Raw genomic sequence first — 21,949 nt, 5'->3', positions numbered from 1 at the left:
CGTGCTGTCAGGACGCTTGCTGTTACTCTGGAGAACCACAAAAACTCTTCATTGGTGAGCTGAAACACAAGCAGTAACTGATGAAATCTGAAAATGCTGTTAAATTTGAAGGACAGATATACATTGCCATGAGTCAGTCAGTCAATACAGTGTAGCTGAGATTACTCAGGGAGCTGGATTCAGTTGAGCACAGGTTTAATATAGGATCCTCTGCTTTGCTATTTAGGAAGCAAGAACATCACTTACCCAGCAGGACTAGTACCCTAGAAAGGAGAGGCTCAGAAGGGACTTAAGTAGTAAAAATGAGCTTGCAGGTGTGATGCTAAGTGGGAGAGTAGCACAGCCAGCACTCGGCCAGGCTGCTGGTGGGCAGGCTTACCAGCTCTGCGCCCGCTCCGCCGACGCACCAGCCTGGAGCCCCAGTCCTGCCGATGACAGGGGGAAGCAGGGGGAATGGCCAGTGCACGGACAGTGACTCCAGTGGAAAAGAGGGGACTTCTCTCAGCTGTTGCCATCCTTCCCACCTCCAGAAATGCCACACCTGGCTTCCCTAGGGCTCCTGCCCCAAATGCGCCTGTTTCCTCTCCCTCTTTCACAGCAGAAGGGAGCCCCGTGCTCCACCTCCCGCGGCCAAATCCAGCTTTGCCTACATTGCTGAGAAGCGTCGAGTCTCCTCTGGGCAAAGAGTCAGAGTTGATCAAGTGGCAGACGAGGGAACACAGCAGCCTTCACGCTCCCGCTGTGTGGAAATCCTGAAGGAGCATCTCTGTCCATTCACACCTCTGCGTGTTTCTGCAGCTGATAACACCTCTCATTTCTTTTCTGATCTCTCCTGGGATCAAACCCCACAATACTTTCAACTCTGGGAAGACTACAGTATTTGGAAGCCCTCAATGTTTACTCGCAGTCCAGCACTTCCCTTAGTACCCTTTTATAGAAGGCTTGTAAATAGCATTTATAACACTTGGCACACCACTTCAAACCAAATTATTCAGTTTTAATAGCAGAAATAATGCATAAACCAGATTAGTTTAAAACTAAGTTTTGTTATTTGGTTTTCTTACTTGATTTTATAGGGAGAGGTATTTTGGATTTTGGTTTTTTGTTTTTTAAGAATCTACTACCTGAGATGCAAAACTTAAAGAATCTTTCCAAACAAAAAAAGCTTCATAGGCAGATTATAAGAATGTATTACCTTGGGCTATTAAAAGTTACAAGGTTTTCAGTTCCATAGATCAAGGTTTCTCTGTAAAGCCTAACTCTCCAACCTCTTCCCTAAGAAAGCATGAGGGTTTTTTCTCAAACTGCCTAACAATGACATTTTTTGCTTAAAACTTACTTGAAAATTTTTTTTCCTAATCCATATAAAAGTTTGCTATGTTTATGTACTAATTCCTTCTACTTTATGATTCTGCATCTATAATAATTTAAAAAAAAAGCAACCCCTCCGCAAATTCCAGAGGTTTTCCCAGCCCTTAGTCCACAGTTCAATTAAAAGTTTCACTATTACAGATTAAGGTCACAGACAAAATACAAGTTTTGTTTCTTGAAGGAAAGCTCTCCCTGTTCCCTGTGTGTCCGTGAAATACAAATGGGCTCAGAGAACTTTAACACAGGTAATGACGAGGATATAGTCCCACAACGTGATAGGAAATACCCAGATACAGAACACAGATACGGGTAGGGACTGCACAGCCACCAACTTATATCAGCACAGCAAGACATAGCTGCTTTTTGCCAAAATTTGACTGCAGTTTAATAATTCAAGACAAAGCATGAGGGTCAGGTTAAACTGAAGTGAAGATCATTCAACATCAGGAACAGCATCTACAGCCTTCAATAAACCTGGAGAGTGCCGAGACCCAGTGCACGAGACACCCTTCAGGCTTCTGAAGTGCTCAGTTAAGTCAAATCTCCAACAAATTCTTCACTTTTTTTTTAACGTGCCAAGAGACCATACAGGAAAAAAAAAAATCTGTGGCTTGAACTAACTGTCCATACCTTCCCTATTTCAGGCTCTCAAATGCCGAGATGCCAGACAGCATGTGTGTAGACGGTGTGACTTGACCCACAGATCCTGCACAGGCATACACACCAGAGCAGTTCCAAGAAAAGCACTCAGGAGCCTGTAGAGGCGAAAACTGAAGCCCACGCTCATCAGATGGAAGCAGAAGAATCCTGGTTCCGTATCACTAGCTCTACCCAGTAGCGAAGGCTCGGTGGTTAGACCAGCTGATGGCGAAGCAAAAACCAAACAAACTAGAAAGCCTGGAAAGTGGATATTTGAGTGACTTAAATGGGGAACAACAGGGCAGGGGGAGGAAATAAAAATTAGAGTGAATGAAAGAACCATGGAGCCCAAACCTTTATTTGAGAGGTACTTCAGTTAAGATATGAAGGGAGAGATGAAGGATGACGATATCCTTAACACTCATGATGAACCCATCCAGTGAACACCATTCTGAAAATAAGTCCCTCTCACCATATATTTACCAGCCTGTGAGAGGGGGATTTGGGTTGATCCTAACCTGCAGAAAGCAAGTCAAGCTGTTCTTTTGAAGCGCTGCCTCAAGAAGCTGTTTCTGAGAAGCCTGAGTCTCTTCCTGCTACTTACAGTGAAGATCTGAAATTCATGGTGAAGAAAAGTTGGTAGCCAAGTCCAAGATTTTAAGGGCATGACAATGAAGTCAGAGCACACGTGTGTACAGTAGCAATGGCCAGAGCTGTAAGAAACACAGGTGTCTGCAAAAGTTTTGTGGCTTTGCTCCCATAAGGATCAAAACTGAAATAGAAGAGTTGAACCAAGCAGGAACGTTCTGGTGATGAAGACTCAGCTAGGGCAATATCGAAATTGTTAGTTTGCCTACAAAGAAAGATGCTCCTTCAGAATTAAGAGCGATTTCAGTTAACAGCTTATCCAGGATTCCAAAAGACCTTCAAGGACACAATACGCAAAGGAAAACTGGATACCAATCACATGAAAAATAATTCTGTTTCACTTGAAAGAATCACTCCCCTTTTGAATTCAACCTACTGCGTTTTGCTAAAGACCTCTTTGCATAAGAGCTTTTTTTGTACGTGTATTAATATCCTCTTCAGAAGCAGATAATGGAAAGATGCAGCCACTTTCCTCTCAATGCCATGACTGATACTCATTTTTCTTGCATCCTTCTAGACAATAAACCAGAATATGTTTGGTTTTGTTTTTAAATGTACATATTTACGTTGGAAAATGCTGCACAGATGAGGCGATCTATTACACACCCGGTGCATTTCTTCATCAACATTCTTAACTTGTGTTTATATAAGGCCTCCCACAGACATTTGGAGTCACTGGTTTTTGAGAAAAGGAAACAGCACAAAATTAAGAACAACAACATTGTCTCTCTTTATGGACCTTTACGTTTGTTGGACAGTATCAGACTCTTTCCTGTGTGCTACTGTTTATGTCGGCTACACAAGTGATAGACTGCAGTGCCTTCAGGGTCCTCCACGGTATGAAGTAACAACTGGAAAAAAAAATCCCTTCCATTTATTTGATGGTGCAGGTGATTTAGTAAATGAATTTGGGTTAAATTCCCTTAATCTTTTTGTGTTCTATAAACTGAAAAAAAGCCTGATAAAAATCTCACAATTCCTATACTGAAGGGAAACATCTCCTTACGTAATTCAGTCACAGATTATTAGGTAGCCAAATGAACTGTATGCTCTACACAGTTACTTGTATATGTTTTGTGCTAAGCATCGTGAATCCAAGCTATCAGCATTGCAGTGAAAAAAGCAAGGCATCCAAGACAAAATACTATGTTAATGATTTAACTGAAGGTTTAAATTAATACAAGATATTTAAAAGATATTAAAATAGTAAAATACATATATATTTATTTCTGCTCTACTAGACAGACCTTCTCAATTCAACTCAAAAATTCAAGTCATTGCAAATGAGTATTTATCTTCAGTGCTATGAATTGCAACAGATTACTTTCATACTTTAAGAAACTGAAAAAACTGAGACAAAAAGAACAAATAATCTTGTCCTTGCTTGCTTCCTTTTAAGTATCTTAGATATTCTTCCCAAGTGAAATACTTTCTTTCTCTTTTACCTTAGAAAGAGTGCCTTTTCCCCTGTGTTTGTCATGGGAGATTACACAGATGAGGAGGGTAACTGGCTCCTGCAGAGTTAGAGGGTAGCTTTCCTTAAAAGTTTTCACAAACATTCAAATTCAAAACCTGTTAGCAAAGAAATAAAATTGCTCTTTCACTTTTAGTTGTTTTTACCATTATTGAAAAATGCAAACAAGAAGTTTAATCAATTCAAAACCTTGTTTAAAAATACACATTACTAAGTAAGCATATTCGTGAGTTTCAAAGTGCAGCAGATGCAAAATGTGAAATCTTTTAAAATGCATCTTCGCCCTTTTCATAATACGCGTAACTTTTTCCTTGAAAGGTGACATTTCACACATCAATAGTTTCAGACCTAAAAAAAGGCTCCTGAGTAGTACTGCACACTTGTAAGAGTTCAAAATTGGTGGTTTTTTTTAAAAAAAAGGATAAAAATAAAAACCGGATAGTTTGACAAAGTATGAAGCACTTCAATAGTGAAAACAGAAAACATCCCTAACAAGATTTTGAATTGAAGGCCACACTCTCTTCACTGTATATTGTCATCCAGTACTTCTCAAGAGTGAACAACTTCTGAGACCGATATGTACTCTGCCTCTTCTTGTATATGAGATGCCTGCATTTATGCCCACTACATTTCCAGGTGGTCTGAACTTAATCACTCACTTCCCTCCCTCGGTGTTCTTTTATTAGTAGGTATTCGAATAAACATCACTTGAAAGCCTGTAATGGAAAGTTGAGTGCCGCTCCAATAAAAACATACAAACAAATATTCACATATTTTACTGTTCTAACACAAAAAGTTCTCTATAAAGAATAGGAATCAAAACAGTGTCAGGTAACAGGATTACCTAAGGATGCATTAAATTTCTTTTTCCACAAAATAATTAAGTTTCTTCATTAAAATCAGACAGTATTTCAGTTCTACAAAACAAGCCCTATAGATCTTTTCTTTTGCTTCCAATAGAAATTTAATTAAGACAGAGAAAAGATTTCTGAGATATTTTGTTGCAACAACAGCAACCTATTTTAAGTAAGGAATTAATGTAAGGTTTTATTTCTGGTCGCTTACATGACTAAAATACCAATTAAAAAATGTATTAATTCTTAAGCTTCACAAATTCTGGTTTTTTAAAACTTTTATTTCCTCTGCTTAAATCAGTTTCTAGAGATTTTGCTCAGAGGGTGTAATATTTTTCTACTGAAAATACTTTCAGGTTTTTTTTTTCCTGTTTTTATTCTAAGAATAGAAGGAAGGTGCCATTATTGTTTTGCTTCAGAAGCCAGTCCCTACTATCAGAAAAGACTTGGCATGGCCATACACACACACACACAAAAGTGTTCAGGTGCAGTATCATACAGATCAATAAAGGATGTACAAAAAAACCATAGTGTATAATACTGTGACAGGTTTTCAATATATTCACATACAGTAATCTCCGACTACCTGTAACTAAACTGGCCATAAATCCTGAAGAACCTTGTCTATAAAATTGAGTAACCCGTCAATATACTGTATCTCTTCTAAAAATACCCGTATTTTACACTAATATACAAGGTATCTGCTTGCAAACACAGAAGTAGCCATAAATAAAACTTTATTCTTTCATTTCATTTACAAGCTACCAAGTACCATGTATTTACACAGCACTGGACACTTAAAGTAGTTGCAGTCACAAAATGATCCAGACAGCTGTTGATAAAGTAAAGGATCTTAAGATAAAAGCAAAGTAATACTGTAACAGATAAGTGGCAAAAAAGCAGTTTTGCCGTAATGATCAGACTTGCATGTTGCATCAATTCTGGTTGAAACGACTGAGTGCCATGCGATTCTCAGCTTTAATTGTTTGCAGTCTGGCTAAAGTTTGTACAGTCATTTCTCTTTTGCAGTTATTAAAATAAAAAAGTTAAAAACTATAGCAGCAACAAGCAAACCCTGTGACAGGAAGGCAAGGTTTAAGAACTAAAAAAGTTTATACAATGTGCTTAGGAAGGTTGCAGAATTTATCTTCCATCGGCTGGAGTTCGACTGAGTGACAACATGATTCGGGCGTATCTTTCACACAGTTCATGTGTGGAGTAGGAGGGTAACTTTGGCGGGTCATTAAAACCTTTAATCTCTGTAGAACAATCTAGCAGTTTTGGCAGGAAATCTGTCAGCTTTTCTTGCAAGTTAGCTGCAAATAGAACAAGAAAAACAAACATAAGCATTTACGTCTGTATGCGAAATTCTCCTTTTTCTGCCCAACACTGACTTTTTTTTTTTAATTGGTGGGTGGGAAGGGGAGGAGATTTACTTGGAATAATCCACTTCCTTCAGGTCTGCCAGCAATAATTAGGACACACCAATTCCTAGTAAGGTGTTAATATAAATGCGCCTCGCGATAGTCTAACACCATGAAGGTTTTTGCATTCAAAAAGCATGTTTCCTTTAAGGCTTAATAACCCAGTGCAATATACAGAAAAATTGTTTATTTAGATGTGTATGGGATTATTCAAAAGTCAGGGTAGCTCAAAATACATTACCAAGGCACAAAAGATATAGGCTCAATTCAAGGGACCAAAACCATCACATTTACAGGAAAGGTGCACAAGGGCCTTTTACCTTAATGAATAAATGACTTACGTTCCATTTCTTGTCCAAGATAGGAACACCAACGGTTTCTCATATCTTCCACAGCAACAATATCTTTTTCTTCCATTTCATCCACCAGTAGTAATGGCAAACACGGGACAATAAGCTCATTCATAATGATCAGGCCATTATTTACTTCCTGATCATCTCCCGATTCAAACAGTGCTGCAGCATGTTCATTTAGTTTCTTCATAAGCCACCACAAAAAAGGAAAGCCTTTAAGTATACAGCATTTCACATTCTACCACGCATCAGTTTCTGTTTGTTTTAAAGCACAGTCTTTCTACAAAGCTACCTGGTAATCTGCATTAACCACAGTTGCGCTTTAACGTTTACAGCAATGATGCATATACTCCATTAAACCACTTGATCTTGTGCTATTTCTCAAGCCACTTCATTCGATACCCACCAACTCAATCTCTGCAGCTGTTCTTTTTCAGACTGAGGTCCTACGACCTGCTTTTGTTTTCTCACTATTGCTAAAAGTGATCAAACTGTGGTAACAGGGCGAGTCTGCTCACCAACACTGCCAACTGTTGTTCCTACCTAGCCCAGATATGAAGGCAGTGAGCACACCATTTAAAATCATAGAGAATTGATTATTAAAAAAACCAAAAAAAGGGAATAATGTTTTCCTTCTTACTTTTACTTTTTTCCTTATGCTAGTCTAAGTATTAACTTGTTAATGAAAGGTGGTTTTGGTTGGGTTTTGTTTTGTTTTCACAATGGCAACACTTTTCTATTAATTAGTTTTGTTAAAGCTATGCAGCAAGTTCAACTTTTTGAAACATACTTCACCCTTCACTTACTAGCAAACATTCTCGTCTGTAGTGAGATATCAGCTCTTCATCATGCCCTCTGTATGGGCCTTTGGACAAGAGTTCTTTGTTATTCTGGTAAGCATAGATAAGGTAGAGCAAGGCTTCCATATAGCTAAAGTAAAGTAAAGAAACAAAAACATTAGATGCAACATCCAGGTACCACCTGTTTCAAGCTAACTACCGTGCTCTTCAAAGGACAGGTAATGTCATTTGCTTGTTTGACTGTAAGTCCACCCTTTCCCAACCCATCTCTTCGTAATGTTTTTTCTACCACACAATTTCACCTTTTATACCCGTTAGAACAATTTATTTTATTATCAGGTTAGATCACTTCCACATGAAGTCTGATCCAAAGCTCACTGAAACCAATAGATATCATTTCACCTCCAAAAATAGCTTTGGATTAGCCTTGAGTATACATGAAAACTTAATTTTTCCTGCACGTATTTATGTCACATTAGGTTTGATCTTCTGCTGCCATATATATCTTAATAGCATTCTACACCTTAGCAAATAAGATTTAAAACTGTCACCTTATTTCTAAAGAATAAACTGTGAATTTTTAGCCTCACTAGCTGTAAGTTCTTCCAAACTATTGAAGTCTGAAGCGATGGAAGAAGCCCCAACAGCATTTCAACAGCGAAGTGCAGCTAGACTGTTGATATTTCTGTCTTTAATCTAAATGCAGAAGATAAATAGAAGCCTAATCGGTAAAGGACAAGTAACAGAGGACGTAAGAACCTAACAGTTAATAATCAGAGACCCCTTCACGCACAGATCAACAATCTCCCGTCACACCATTGCATATTATTTCCAGCAAACACCTTAAATCGTTAATTCTCTGACTTACAGAAACCCAGTTATGACAGCCAGCCACCTAAAGCAGTTCAGGCAGCTACCCTAAAAAACATTTTTATTCAAACTGAAAAAATCTAGGAAGAGACATTTCCTAGCAGAGTGGTTAGAGGAACAGTACATTGTGCACTCACTCACTCCTAGTGAGGACAGGTGGTCATGGTTAAGGTTTAAACCACCAAAACACTAAAAATGGATAAAAATTTGCAGAAGACCTACAGTAAAGCCTCCCAATGAGATAACATAAAAAGAAGGGAAAAGGCTACTTGAAATAGCAATGGTTCCTTAAAGCTTTAGCTTCCAATATCCCTTTTTAGAAGAAGATGAAGCCCAACACCATAATTTCAGAACCTACTGTGAAGTTATTTCTTCCACCATGAGATCTGTTCTTAGTCCCTTGCAACTCTAAATATTTTTTGCTTAAGTAATTAATACATTACAAGTACAGTCACTGTTCTCCACCTTTTTGTCCTCAAAATACAAAGCTAGGACTTCTTTTAATGAGAGCGTATCCCCCTCTCTTCAAGTCCATTTCTCCTGCCTGTGAAAACTCTTCACACCACTGATCACCAACACAACTGACCAGACAGCAGAAAACTTTGCATAGGAGGAAAGGGGAGAAGATGAATGCAAGGAATTGGAATTGCTGAATATAGAAGCCAGAGGAGCAGGACTTTCTCCCCCTTTCCATTCTTGGTTCAGTTACTTGTGAAACCGTGGGATGAAATCAGTGTCAACAATTCAGTTGTTAAAAACTTGCTGCTGGTAGTGTACTTATTCCCAGTCCCTCTCCTCCTGCTCCTTCCCTCCGTTGTGTGACACCTTTCCCTGGAACAACCACAGCGCCATCTAACAGCAAGATAAGCTATTTTAAATCATCATTACTGCACATCCAACCTCAGAGTCCATATGTATCTCAAGAGCCTGAGGAATACAATTACAGTGTAAATGACCACACAGATTCTGCCTTTTCACACCTGAAGTACATAGAAGCTCCAGCCTATGAAGCCAAAACCTAAAAATCACTGAAGCTGCTCACAGAATTATGGAGGTCACTGGGTCTAGGCTTTGGAAAAGAGGCAGAAACCACAGGTTGGCTGAATTTTAGCACTGCTTTGAAAAAGGCATTTCATTCAAAACCGAAAAACTGTATTGGCTTTCTAAGAAACTTAAAAGGCAACTGCTAAGGTCTATGGTTTCTTCACTTCTAAGTTCCTACCACAAGAGCGAGCTGCAGGGAAAACTCCTGCCAAGCTTCATTAGCTGGCTGCGTTCATCTCACCCATAGCAGGTTCCTGCTCTCTAGTACAGTCAGAGAAGATATGCCTGAAAGACCCTTTAATTCTCTACCTGCAGTGAAAAGAGGGTCTTGTCAACCACCATAAGGGATCACGAGTGAACACTGGAAGTAGGCATGACTTCCCAGCGCTCAGCATAAGGTGATTTTTCAGTAGTACTAAGAAACCGCTGGTTCCGCTGCACCTTCAAATGCAGTCTGGCATGTTCCGCACTCCAGCACCAAGACCTATAAAAGTAAGCTATAGAGGAGAAAAAGATACACTAAACTACTACTTTAATGTTGATTTTGTGTTGGTTCAACACAGCACAATTATTTAAGGAAATCAGTGACCACCTGGATAAAGGCTGATTTTTGGCTCCATCTAGAGACAGAGTGCTGCTAGGTACCAAACAGTGTTACCAAACTAAGAAAAAAAGCTGGTTGACTGAGGGAGATGGGTTTCTGAAAAAAAGCCTGAAAACAGTCCTGCTGATGAAAGTCGTATTTCAATTAAAAAAGTCTATGTTTTCATAAATATTTCTGAAGTTACATTTCTATGATTTCAATGTTAATAAGGGAATCGTAAGAGTTCATCAATTCAGTCTTGTTTTCAGAGCAAGGATGGCAGTGCTGCCCTCTAGAGCATAGGAGACATGATCCTCAGTAAATATCTCAGCCCTTTGGAAGCCTGTAGCTGAAACATAGGTGCATAATTGCAACAGATGCCTTTAGAGAAGGTCAATAGATACCCAGATCCTTGCCCATCCTCCAATCATGCTTAACCCTAGTCTTACTGTCTTTGTATTAAGTATCTCTTGAAGCACTTACGAAATTGCATTTCTTGCCAAAAGGAATGAATGCAATGCTTGTTTGTATGTTAGACGAGTCTGATAATATTGTATTTTATTTCTGACCAATACCAGAGTCTAAGACTGGTCATTATAGGTCTGTTTTCTAAATTAAAAAGTAACAAATGCCTCACCCTAACTTTGCAAATGGAAAACTATGCCAAAAATGCTATTCAGCACAGAGCAGAAACCTGTGCTTCCCTCCCTCCCCCTGGCATAATCAGAATATATTATGGTAAGAAGTGGATTAGTGAAAACATTAGTATTTTGCAGTTGAAGTGCCATCCTGGAGTCCCAATGCCAAGGAACTTGAAGATCTTCCATTCCTTAGAGCATGCATAAAGTCCGGGGGTAACAAAAAGGGTTTCTATATACCACTCTGATGTCTGTGACATTTTTGCCTCCTTAAGGGACCAAGCCATACCAGAGTGTTTATTTTTCAAATAAGCCAGGCAATCTGCTGACCAACCTTCATACATAAGCTGTTCAAGATTGACAAACTAGCATATTGCAATTTAGATTATTAATGAATGTACTATTTATTACATACTAGCAACAAGAAGACGAAACAGGCTCATTGTTTTAGCCACTATACAAAGACATAGCTTGTCACAAAGACAAGGCAGCATCTTTTCCAATCAATTTTCCTCTTTTATTTGGGGCCTTTCTTGCTTGGAAGTATACAAGACAAGATAAAGGAATATGAAGCAATTTACTACACAACATACATACAAGAAATTAAGTTTGACTCCCACTATAATTCCCCTACCTACTGTGTTATACAGGAAAAAATCAGTAACTGACTGCAGAACTGTTTTCACAGTCAAAAATTTGTATCATATGATAGCTCAATTTTCACACAACATATGTCAGCCACTGGATATTTTGCAGCTAATCATTTTGTTCCTTTGGCTGGGCATGGGAGAAAGAGGCAGTTTTGAACAATTCTGTTTCAGAGAGTCCCTTCTGCAGAATGCTTTGAAGTATTTATACTATAATCATCATCCTTGCTGAATGTAGTAGATCTGAGAATAAGTTCTAGATGTAGTGTGTTAAGTACATCAATATCACCAATTTTATATAGCCACAATTCCTGACTTGGCTGGAAAAGAGAAGGGAATGAATCACCATTGCCTCACAGAGCTAAGAAGAATCAGCTACAACTATGATAGTTATGGATTATAGTTTTCCTCAAATATGTTCTTTTTTCTTGACCTTTAAAGCCCATCACAAGTGGAATTTTGGCTCAGACAAATACAGAAGGCGAAATTGCTTCTGTGGGAAGACCCAATAAAAAGATGGTTAAGACGGAAACTTGACCCATTGTGACTGCTGATGAAAGCAGCTAAACGTATGTGCGCATGGGGTGCTAGAGACAAAAGATTTTTATATGTGATGGATACCCAGAGAACTTAGATTAGGAGAGAAGGAGGAATACAGATGCACGTGGAGGGTGCTCTGAAAAGAATACATCGCTGGATAAGGAAAGAGCAAATGGAGATTAAGAATAGGAAGCTGTGGAAAACTTTGAGGTAGATGCAAGACTGAAGATATTAATGGACCAAATAAATGCTTCAAGAACACAATAAACAATACTTAATTTTAAAAATAGCTTTACTTATCAACATTACATTTTGCCTTCAAATTGCTCTACCACATTTGAGTTCTATACTACCACTTACCTCTTTTTTTGGAAAAACTCCAATCCTACCATGAGAAACATGGTGGTTTCCCTGAAATTTCTATAGTCTTGATGCCATCTCTGCATATAAGAAAGGGCATATAGAATTTCATCCACAAACATGAAATACAAATGTTTTTTCAATTCCCACCCACCCACACAGACACTTAGTGCTGAATACTCACAGTGAAGCACTAAGGACTCCTAGTAAGCTTGCATGTGGGAAAAGTTCACCTACATCCTCCCCCCCTCAATAAAAAGAAAATTCTTAAATACCTAAAATATTTCTAAATGAGATTATTTTTCCAGAATGCATTACCATTTGAGAGGAACACAATGCATCTTTGGAGAACCACAGTCATCATACGTGATCCTCTTTTTCTTCTCAAAAAAAGTTGAGAGTCCAATAGCCTTTTTTTCCTCCCTACATTACATCCAGTTATTTACTCAGGAAGTGTTAGAAAGCTTTTTCATACACTAAATTTTAAGCTTCACTTTCAATATAAGAATGTCAGAGAAAAAACCTGAATACATTCCATGGGAAATGACAAGAAAAAAAAAACCAAATGCAATTCAGAATGTGGAGATATTTATACTGGAGCAAAACATTTATCTTATTGCATTCACCATTTATACAAAGTGACTACTGGTAGACTTTACAGGTAAATGCTCGAAGTAAAAAAAAGCCCTTTTAGTGCAGTTGGTTAGTAGCCAACTTTCAATTGCTAATTAAAGATAAAATAGGGGACAGCATACAGATTCAACACAAAGAGCATGAGAAAGGATCCATGAAATGCCAACTCACTATGCAGGACAAATACTGATATGATCTTTGGAGAAACCACCAACTACCTGCCTCAGGAGCTAAAGTGGCTGCACATACCTGCAGGGGAATAGAAAACACCTCACTCCCTCACCCTCAAAGCTAAGTCCAGATTTGTTTATTCTACACCCGTGCAATGCCATTCAGAAAACGGTAAGATATTGAGCATTGCCCAGCCTAAAAAATGCAACACAAATCCCACTATGAGAGTCCTTTCTCCTCACAGGCCAGGGACAGCACACCAACATAGTAGTCATCTACTATAGGTCCTAAACATGGTAATGAGAAATGCCAAGTAAATATTTTTCATTTGGTTTGTTGAAGGGAAGATTACTCCCCTAGTCCTCCTGAACAAGCTGTTTGGACGTACGAGCGTAACAATGAGGTTTAAGCCATACACTGGAATCTGCCTAGGACATAAATATCCTCTGTGAAGAGGCCTTAATGAACAGCATTACACAGAGTTGAAACTGATGTTGTAAAACCAGCTACAGGCTTAACTTTAAATATGAGATGAATTATTTTGGCACATATCAGTCATGATTATTTAATGTCTAAGATTTGCTCTTCTTTCCAAGTTTTTCTTCATAGTGCAGGAGGAAAAATTAAATGCATAAACTGGTTATGTACAGTCTCAGCAAACAAAAGAATCTAGTGCTTGTAAGAAAATGGGAATGGTTGGGGGAAAAGCAAAAACGTGACTGTGCCTGTGACCCAGTTCTCAAGGTGTGTCAGGCTGGGCTTAGACCACCCTCACTCCTTCACTGCTAGCTGTTTCTAGAGAAAGCCAGTTGGCTCATATGGTGATAAATTATGAAATACTGTTAGTGACATTGAGACACGTTAAGGAGTAAGGACAGACTCAAATGTGACATTTATTTATGTCTCAAGTCACTGGAATTACAGATGTGAGAAAAAACAGCTTTAGATCACCTGGTGAGAGCAGCATTCCTACAAATAAATCGTCTTTCAATAACCAGTTTTAACTTCTTAGTGTAAGACAAGAAGAAATTTGTGAAGATAAAATTCAGTGTACTGGTAACTATTTCATGTTACAGTTTAAATTAAAGTATAAAAAATACTGACCTCGTATTCTTCCATGTTTATTTCATCTGGCTTTATCATTTCAAGTTTAGCTTGAGCAACCTTCATTATGTTACGGCACCTTATAAAAAGCAACAAGAAATCATGGAATATCACTGGATATTCGTAAAGGGTATTACCCATACAAAGACAGCAGCCTCAAACAGTACAGCCTTATGCAAAACAGTATGAAAACACTGTGGAAAATGTGCTTTTTATTATGCATGGTATAATCAGCAGGAGACGGCATACTTTAGAAGTACATATGATGGAGGCCTGTGCTACTTAGGAATTACTTCTTGTTTTATTTTGCTAAATTGCCACCTTGCTCAGTCTTTCTTTTTATTTTAAAATTCAGATGGCTTGAAACTCCTCGATATTTACTTTGCAAAAGTAGCATTAGAGGATTATTCACTGTGCAGGAATCAGACTAATGTTTTCTACCTTTCAATTTATTTATGTCTTTAAAGAAGTAAATATATGGAATTTCAAGTGGAAAACAGACATTGTTTGACATTCAAGTAAGTTACCTGTATAGCCTGCAAGGCTTTGCTGTCTACTGCTGGCTTTCAGGGCAGTGAAGAATGCAAACTACGCAGCCTTACATAGTGTTTTGGAAGAAGGTACAGAAATCTATGTGCAAAATTATGAGCAACACTGAGTATTTCTCCTTATTCCATAAGGACAGAAACCCAACCTCTTATTCACTCTTTTTATACAGATTTTTATAAAGATGACTTTTTTTTTTTTTTTTTTACAATATATACTTGCTAGCTATTGACTAGAAGATAAAGCCAAACATACACACTAGCCTTCCCTCTATTACGTGCACTCTCTGAACATGCAGGGGCGTCTCCACCCGCCAGAGAACGTTCGTGAGCACAGGAAATGAGACCGGCACATCTTATTACCTTTCATCAAAGCTCAGATTGTGATCTCCAAACTGTTCCAGTAATGTTCTCTCAATTATCTTCTTTGGTGCCTGGTTTTGGATGAAGTAAACAATTGCATGACGCAAACGGTAATCGCATTCAGGCGGTGGATCTTCCTGGGCTAATTTCAGCAGACGCGTGTATTCCAATTTAATTGCCTAAATAATTTTAAAAATATAAATTATTCTTTCTGGCTTTTAACTCTTAAACATCACAGACACTAACAGGATAATTCACATCCCATGGCCTTTTGCCTACAAAATAAATTTTCAACAATTCGATATTCCACCCTTTTAACAAGTCTGTACTATGTTTAAAAAAAAAAACAAAACCAAAAAAAAACCCCACCCACACTGCCAAAAAAATCCAGACAAATGGTAAAGTTCTTCCTGTCTCTCCCCAGCTAAGCCTGCCAAAATCCCATGTAAACCTTTAGTACAACAGCAGTCCCAATTTGATGATATGTCTCCCTGAGAGAAGGTCTATCCAATCCCTAGAGAGGCCTCTTTAAGCATTTACAGTCCAAAAGCATTGTAAGATTTCAGACACTGAAAGAAATCTTCTAAAATCTTGTAAGGTAAAACAGGCATCCTTAATACATTGTTAAAATGCAAATACATGAATCATAGAATCATTTGGTTGGAAAAGACCTTTAATATCATCGAGTCCAACTGTACCTGTCCACTACTCAACCATGTCTCTAAGCACCTCGTCTACCCATCTTTTAAATACTTTTAAATACCTCCATGGATGGGGACTTGACCACTTCCCTGGGCAGCCCATTCCAGTGCCTGATAACCCTTTCAGTGAAGAAATGTTTCCTAATACCTAATCTAAACCTCCCCTGGTGCAACTTGATGCTATTTCCTCTCGTCCTATCAAATAGGATATATATAAAAGAATAAAACAAATTTTACGTGTTTATTAAACTTTCTGTATGATTTTGGAAACACTGAGTGAGAATGGAAAGTGTCTTTCAACAAAAATCAAACTAAGATTTCTAGAGAAAATAGTTCAATACAAATAGTATTAGTCTGCTATAGGGCAGGATGGAGCCACCACTGAATAATTTAGAGGTCATCAGAAGGGTTTACTTTTAGAGCTTTGCCATCACATTAGATTTTAATGAACATCATCTGTGATGTTTATTAGATTTTATTCACTGAAACTATACAGTATGAACAAGAGCAACAACAAGAAAAATAATTAGAAAAATGGTCACAAATGTTAATATGTTCCATAATTTATCTCTTAATACAGGGAGGTGATCAGATTGTTTGCTAACACTAAATGTTGACTTGAAACAAATGACTTAACACAGTAGCTTCACACATTAGCAAAGTTTCAATACAACATATGCACAAAATAAAGCTCCAAAGCAGGCGGAAAACTACCCTGTTCTATTTCAAATTCCTTTACGTTGAAATACCTAGCAGGAGCAGATGACTTCTTGATGTTTAACTATCAGAAATTTGGACTCCCATTCTGTACTAACACACATTTTGTTTCGTGACTAAACACGCGGGTTGGACAATACTCATACAGACTTAAACACAGAGCATGTGGAGAACTTAAAAAAATTAAGAGAACGTTCTGTGTCAGTATTTTAAAATACTAATTGTATGTATTATCATTAAAAAAGAAGTTTGGGACAACCCATTATAAATATAAATATAAAAAGCCACAGACAAGAGTTTCTAATTATCTTACATCATAAGAAGTTGTACCATTAAAAAACCGACACGGATAACTACGCAATTAAACCCTGCTTATTGGGGTAGGCCAGAAACAAAAAGCAACTGCTATTAGACATTTAATTTCTCAGAGAATTAATTAGAAGTAGGAAAAAAAATGCAACAACCCCCCTATATTTTTGTATAAATATTAAAATAAAATAAAATGTTATACTACAGACCCAGAAATCCTATGCACAATGAAAAAAATGACACTTTACACAGAATACAGGAAAAAGGGATGGTAGAAAGAAGCATGACATGCTTTCATTTTCTCACTGAGAATGTTATATAAAGATCTTAAGGCAAATATTCTGTAAGGAACTGTCTATAAAGTTTAAAGAAGGGTGACTGGAAGAGCTCCTTGACCCAGAAATATCTTAAGGGATTTGTATTAAGTCACATCTCAAGCCTGGGATCTACAGGGGGAGCGAAACCTTGGCAGTAACAAAGACCCACGTCAAATGGGTTTTACCTGGGTTACACTAAAACAAAGACATAGAAAAAAACTGCACAATTTTCCGTAAACACATATTTTTTAAAAAACAAACACATGAAGAAAACCCAGAATATAACAGTATTAAAAAATATCATAGAAGCTGTTACAATAAGTTTATAGAGTAACATGAGATTTCATCTGATACGTTTCAATATACGAGTTTTGCTACTAAGTAGGACCATTTCATCTGCATATGTTCATACTTATCTATTTGTCAGAAGGAAGCATACTCCACCTCTTCTAAGTTATTGCAAACATGACTCAGCAGAAAATCAGTAAGGAAATTTTTTCTACACTCCCACAATTTAGTGTCAGAATATTTTCTCACTCAAAGACAAATTCTGTCCCCCATGAAATGAAAAATGTTTAAGCATTCAAAATTAAAGACTGAAAAACATTTCAACTGAGCACTGTTTTGATAACTCGAAGCACTAAATATAATTTTATTTTGAACTGCATTTCTGGTTTACAATTATAAAAACATCCTTCATATTCAAAAAATAATTTGATGTGATTAAACTTTCTGGTAAGGAGTTTGATTTGATCAAATGAGGCTTTTATTTTCAACTTAAAAAAATAAAAAAGCTTGACATCTTTTCATAGAGTGATAAATTTGAAAAAAAACCCCAGCACCGAATCCCAAACAAAACCTATTTCACTAAGCATCAGGCTATGGCAGGTGCCTCTCCATTCCCTGAGGGAAGGCACCATTAGCAGACAGCCCTGCAACCAAGTGTTGTGGTCCTAACACTTCTAGGTATCCATTACAAAGCCCCACACAAACAGACAATACAAACACACCCGTGAAATTTCAATTTCCTTACCAAGGTTAGAGAATTTTTGGGGGGGGTGTGTGTGTGCTTTTTTGGGTTTTGTTTGTTTATTTGTTGTTTGTTTGTGGTTTTTTTGTTTCTTTTGTTTTTTAGTTTCTTCTAGTGCAACTACATCATGACAACTGAGTAGCAGTCTGTTTTCTTCTTAATGACAAGCAAGAAACTTCTTCCCCCCTCCAAATCACATTTGGGAGGATTTTACATCATGTCAAAGTAATTCCCTTCCTAATACCCTGAAAACGCAAAAGATCATGAGCTAAAAATTCTCAGAGGTTTATGTATTTAAGAAGACTAACACATTATTAAATCTGGTATCATTATGAAGCCTAATGTCTAATTCCCAGTAATAAAACACTGCATAAATAAATAGTATTGACATCCAAGCAGTTACAGAAAAGAAACTAATTTAGATTTACTAAAAAAATCTTTTAAGGAGTACAAAACAAGAATATCTCTTTGAAATAAATAACAAATGACTAAACATTTATATCCCTGGGTTAAAAAAAAAAAAAAAAAAAAAAAAAAAAAAAGTGTCCCGAACAGTCTACTGAATGCATGGGTTTTGTTACTAACGGGGAAAAACACCCCCGTATTCTTATTGATTACATATCTAGGTTTCATGTTACTTGCTACTATTATTAGAAAGGTAAAATGCAGCAGAAAGGTGTATAAGCTACTGATATCAAGGCAGTTTACTGCTGAATTAACAGGGAAATAGCTGTCTATTTTTCAAGGGAGAAGTATCTAAATGGAGGACTGATATAATAGGAGAGTACGTATAAACACTGGAACACTCTTAATATGCATCAAAGGGTGGAGGGAGAAGGCATATCTAACAAGAAAAGTCAGAGGAGAAAAAGTTGAAAATGTTAGTTGTACCTTAAAGAACCCTGCTTCTGGCCCACACCTGTCATAAACATTCCTGGCTTTACCTATAGCCATGATAATACCTTGCATGTTCGGGGTCAGCATGACCTGCCACAAGGGATTTAAGGTAAAAGTTTTGAATGATTAATATTTTAATGACCAAATTCAATATGTTTTTAGTCTCATGCAAGATAAAAAGCAACTTAATGCATGCATACATTGAAATGGCACATTTCAATACAGATATGGTGTGCATATTCTGCAAATCAGTCATGGCATGTGTTTATATCTTTACTGTAACGACATATGACTAAAGGAAGCTTACAGAAAAATTGAAGAACTGTGTCAAATACAATTTAAAAGTTATATGGTCAAAATTTCCCAGGAAAGGAACATGCATCGTTCAGCATTAGTATCCGTCAGAAACTGCATACTGAATGAGTGTTACCCATGGCCACAAAAGGATAAAAAAAAAAAAGTTTCAAGGAAAAAAATCACCCAACCACACTTTATATACACTATACTAAGAACATAGTAATCTACACTGCTTTTATTTTATGTGTATTTCAACATCAAAATAAGGGACCCATTGCTGCAAATGCAATTGGTCCCTGAAGCATTTGCAGACAAATTCTTAAAAATCAAACCCCAAACATTTAACAAACACAAAGCTGAACGTAAGACACACACATCTCTCAGCTATTCATATCGGTTATACACAAACAGCTTGATCTCAGAAAGGCCTTTCCCCTTTGTTCCCTGCGAGGAAAGAAGAACACTCCCTCTCTCCCTGCCCAAGGTATAGCTAGCACAGCAACAAAAGATGAAGAACCCTAAACTCTCCAGAAGTTTCCCTTACGGAAGAATAACATTAAAAAAAGTGAATACACTTACAGAAGAAACAGGGAAATCAGGAAGAAAGTTTTTCTCTAGAAAGACAATAGCATGGGGACAACAAAGAAAAAAAGAAAAAAACTCCAAAAGCAGGTGAGGCTAAATCCTCATGTCTTTAAAGGTGGAGACCTGTGAGAAGCCAAACTCAGAGTGGTGATGTCAATTAGATCACATTATTCCCCATCCCATACTCCCAGTTACAACTGATCACAATTACAGGGCAGAATGACCTGAAATATCCATTTGTCTAAGGAAGCAAAAGCTCCCCATAGCCCACCAAGAACACATGCTCAGACACCTGAGAATATGGGCTGCACCAACGCTACCCCCAACCAAAACAAAGATGGAGTAAGCAGTGTCAAGGCAGGACCGTTCGATGACCTGGCGTGTTGCTTTCTGCTGCTAAAATAGGCCAGCAGAAAACAACATCTCTCAGGATAACATGGGCCTCTCATCTGTTCCTCAAGTAGTACAAGGTATGCGCACCACCCTGGGTCTGAACTGGGAAAAAAGAACTTTCATACTTTTGTATTTTTTTTTCTTAAGCTTTGGAAGAGTCAGCTCCACCACCAATATCAGTTTCGGGTTACTTCCATGGATAATTTAAGCCTCGAAGTCAGAAAAGTTTAACCTTGGCAAGTAAGGGATTGAACTTGAACATTAGCTTTATTGGACTGACAAGAAAGCACAAACAGTAAGAACATCGCTCACTGCCCTGTCACTCTTTAAATAATGTAGTAGTCCACAGTCTATCACCAGCATTTCAAAGGCTATCTGGTCTAACACAAACATTCAATTTCCACAGCTAAAAAGATAAATAAACCTCCAGTGTAAATGGTACCATGCAAAGCGTGCCCAATTAGAATAGCTAATGCTTTATTTTCATATTTCATTACAAATTAAGACATCGTTAAGGTTACAAATTGCTAAGCATTTAGTTTTGCAGAAATCTGTTAGGTGTCACGATGTGCAAACATGCCAAAAATTCTCATCAGGCAGCACAAGAAAGCACCGAGGAGGAGCGGTGCACACAATTACAATCAAATGTACCTCATCGTCATAACCCCCCTCCTCTGACTCAATCACAAAAGTCCCTACATCAGGAATCGCCACCTCTACAACTCGCTGGTTAGGAGCTGGTTGAGCTGGGGCATTATCAGAGCTCTGCAGAAGAAAACCATTATCAGTATGTGTGTGGGGAAATAATAATCAGGAAAAAAAAAAAAAAAGATAAAATTACAGACACACGCAAACTGACAGGCTGATCAAGTCAAATGATGTGCACTGCTCAAGTTCTGAAAAAAATATAAATATAACTTATAATCTCTAATTACTTACAGTTTCTTAATTTTTTTAACCACTACATTTTAAAATTAAGCCATCATTATTGAAAAGATTTCATTTGTCCTTTATTCACTAATTACATCTTTACAGGTTAGTATGCCAGTATTGCAACTCTAACATCCATTACAGATTTAAGGCAGTTGTTAAAGGATGAGTCTGTAAACCACCACTTCTTTTCATACATTCATACAAAAAAATACTAAATATAACTGAAATATCTGATGAATTCATACTAAGGGATGGCAGCAAGGCAAAGGCTAACATTTCCTGATGCTCAAGAAAAAAAAAAATACGAAAAAGCCTCTAGCAATTAAGATATTTTAAAGAATATCTAAAGGTGCATTACGGCTAACATTTCCTGATGCTCAAGAAAAAAAAAATATGAAAAAGCCTCTAGCAATTAAGATTCAATAGGTTTATTTTTTTAGAGAATTAATTAGACAAAAAATCAGGGGAAGATTATGGTAATCACTGAAATTCTTGCTAAGTTTTAAACAATGACAGCAACAAATCTCAGCTCCTATGGTCTATCATTGCACAATAGCCAGTTTACAACATTTGCAGAACTTAAACCTTGACTCTAACCTAAGCAATCACAGAGTGCCGTGCTACCTGTTCTGCAACTATTATACAATAGTCCCATTTTTTAACGATTCCAGAAACACACATAGCATCTATTTCCACTCAGCACTGTAAA

The 21,949-nt window shown here is 37.5% G+C and overlaps 1 protein-coding gene across 1 annotated transcript in view; it reads right to left on the bottom strand.

Annotated features, from left to right (window-relative positions):
* Window positions 1–4,947: 4,947 nt before the first annotated feature.
* Window positions 4,948–21,949, bottom strand: part of USP25 (ubiquitin specific peptidase 25) — a 71,875-nt gene continuing 54,873 nt past the window's right edge. The window contains exons 18-23 of the mRNA XM_035896413.1: window positions 15,062–15,240; window positions 14,154–14,232; window positions 12,246–12,325; window positions 7,570–7,693; window positions 6,752–6,947; window positions 4,948–6,302 (exon numbers count right to left, since the gene is read on the bottom strand). Coding sequence (XP_035752306.1) covers window positions 6,130–6,302; window positions 6,752–6,947; window positions 7,570–7,693; window positions 12,246–12,325; window positions 14,154–14,232; window positions 15,062–15,240 — 831 coding nt within the window. The 3' untranslated portion in view covers window positions 4,948–6,129. The remainder of the gene's footprint in view (window positions 6,303–6,751; window positions 6,948–7,569; window positions 7,694–12,245; window positions 12,326–14,153; window positions 14,233–15,061; window positions 15,241–21,949) is intronic.

This window comes from Egretta garzetta, unplaced genomic scaffold, assembly GCF_000687185.1.
Source record: "Egretta garzetta isolate BGI_Z169 unplaced genomic scaffold, ASM68718v1 scaffold45, whole genome shotgun sequence".
NCBI classification, from domain to species: domain Eukaryota; kingdom Metazoa; phylum Chordata; class Aves; order Pelecaniformes; family Ardeidae; genus Egretta; species Egretta garzetta.
This window is presented reverse-complemented; position numbering and strand designations above follow the sequence as displayed.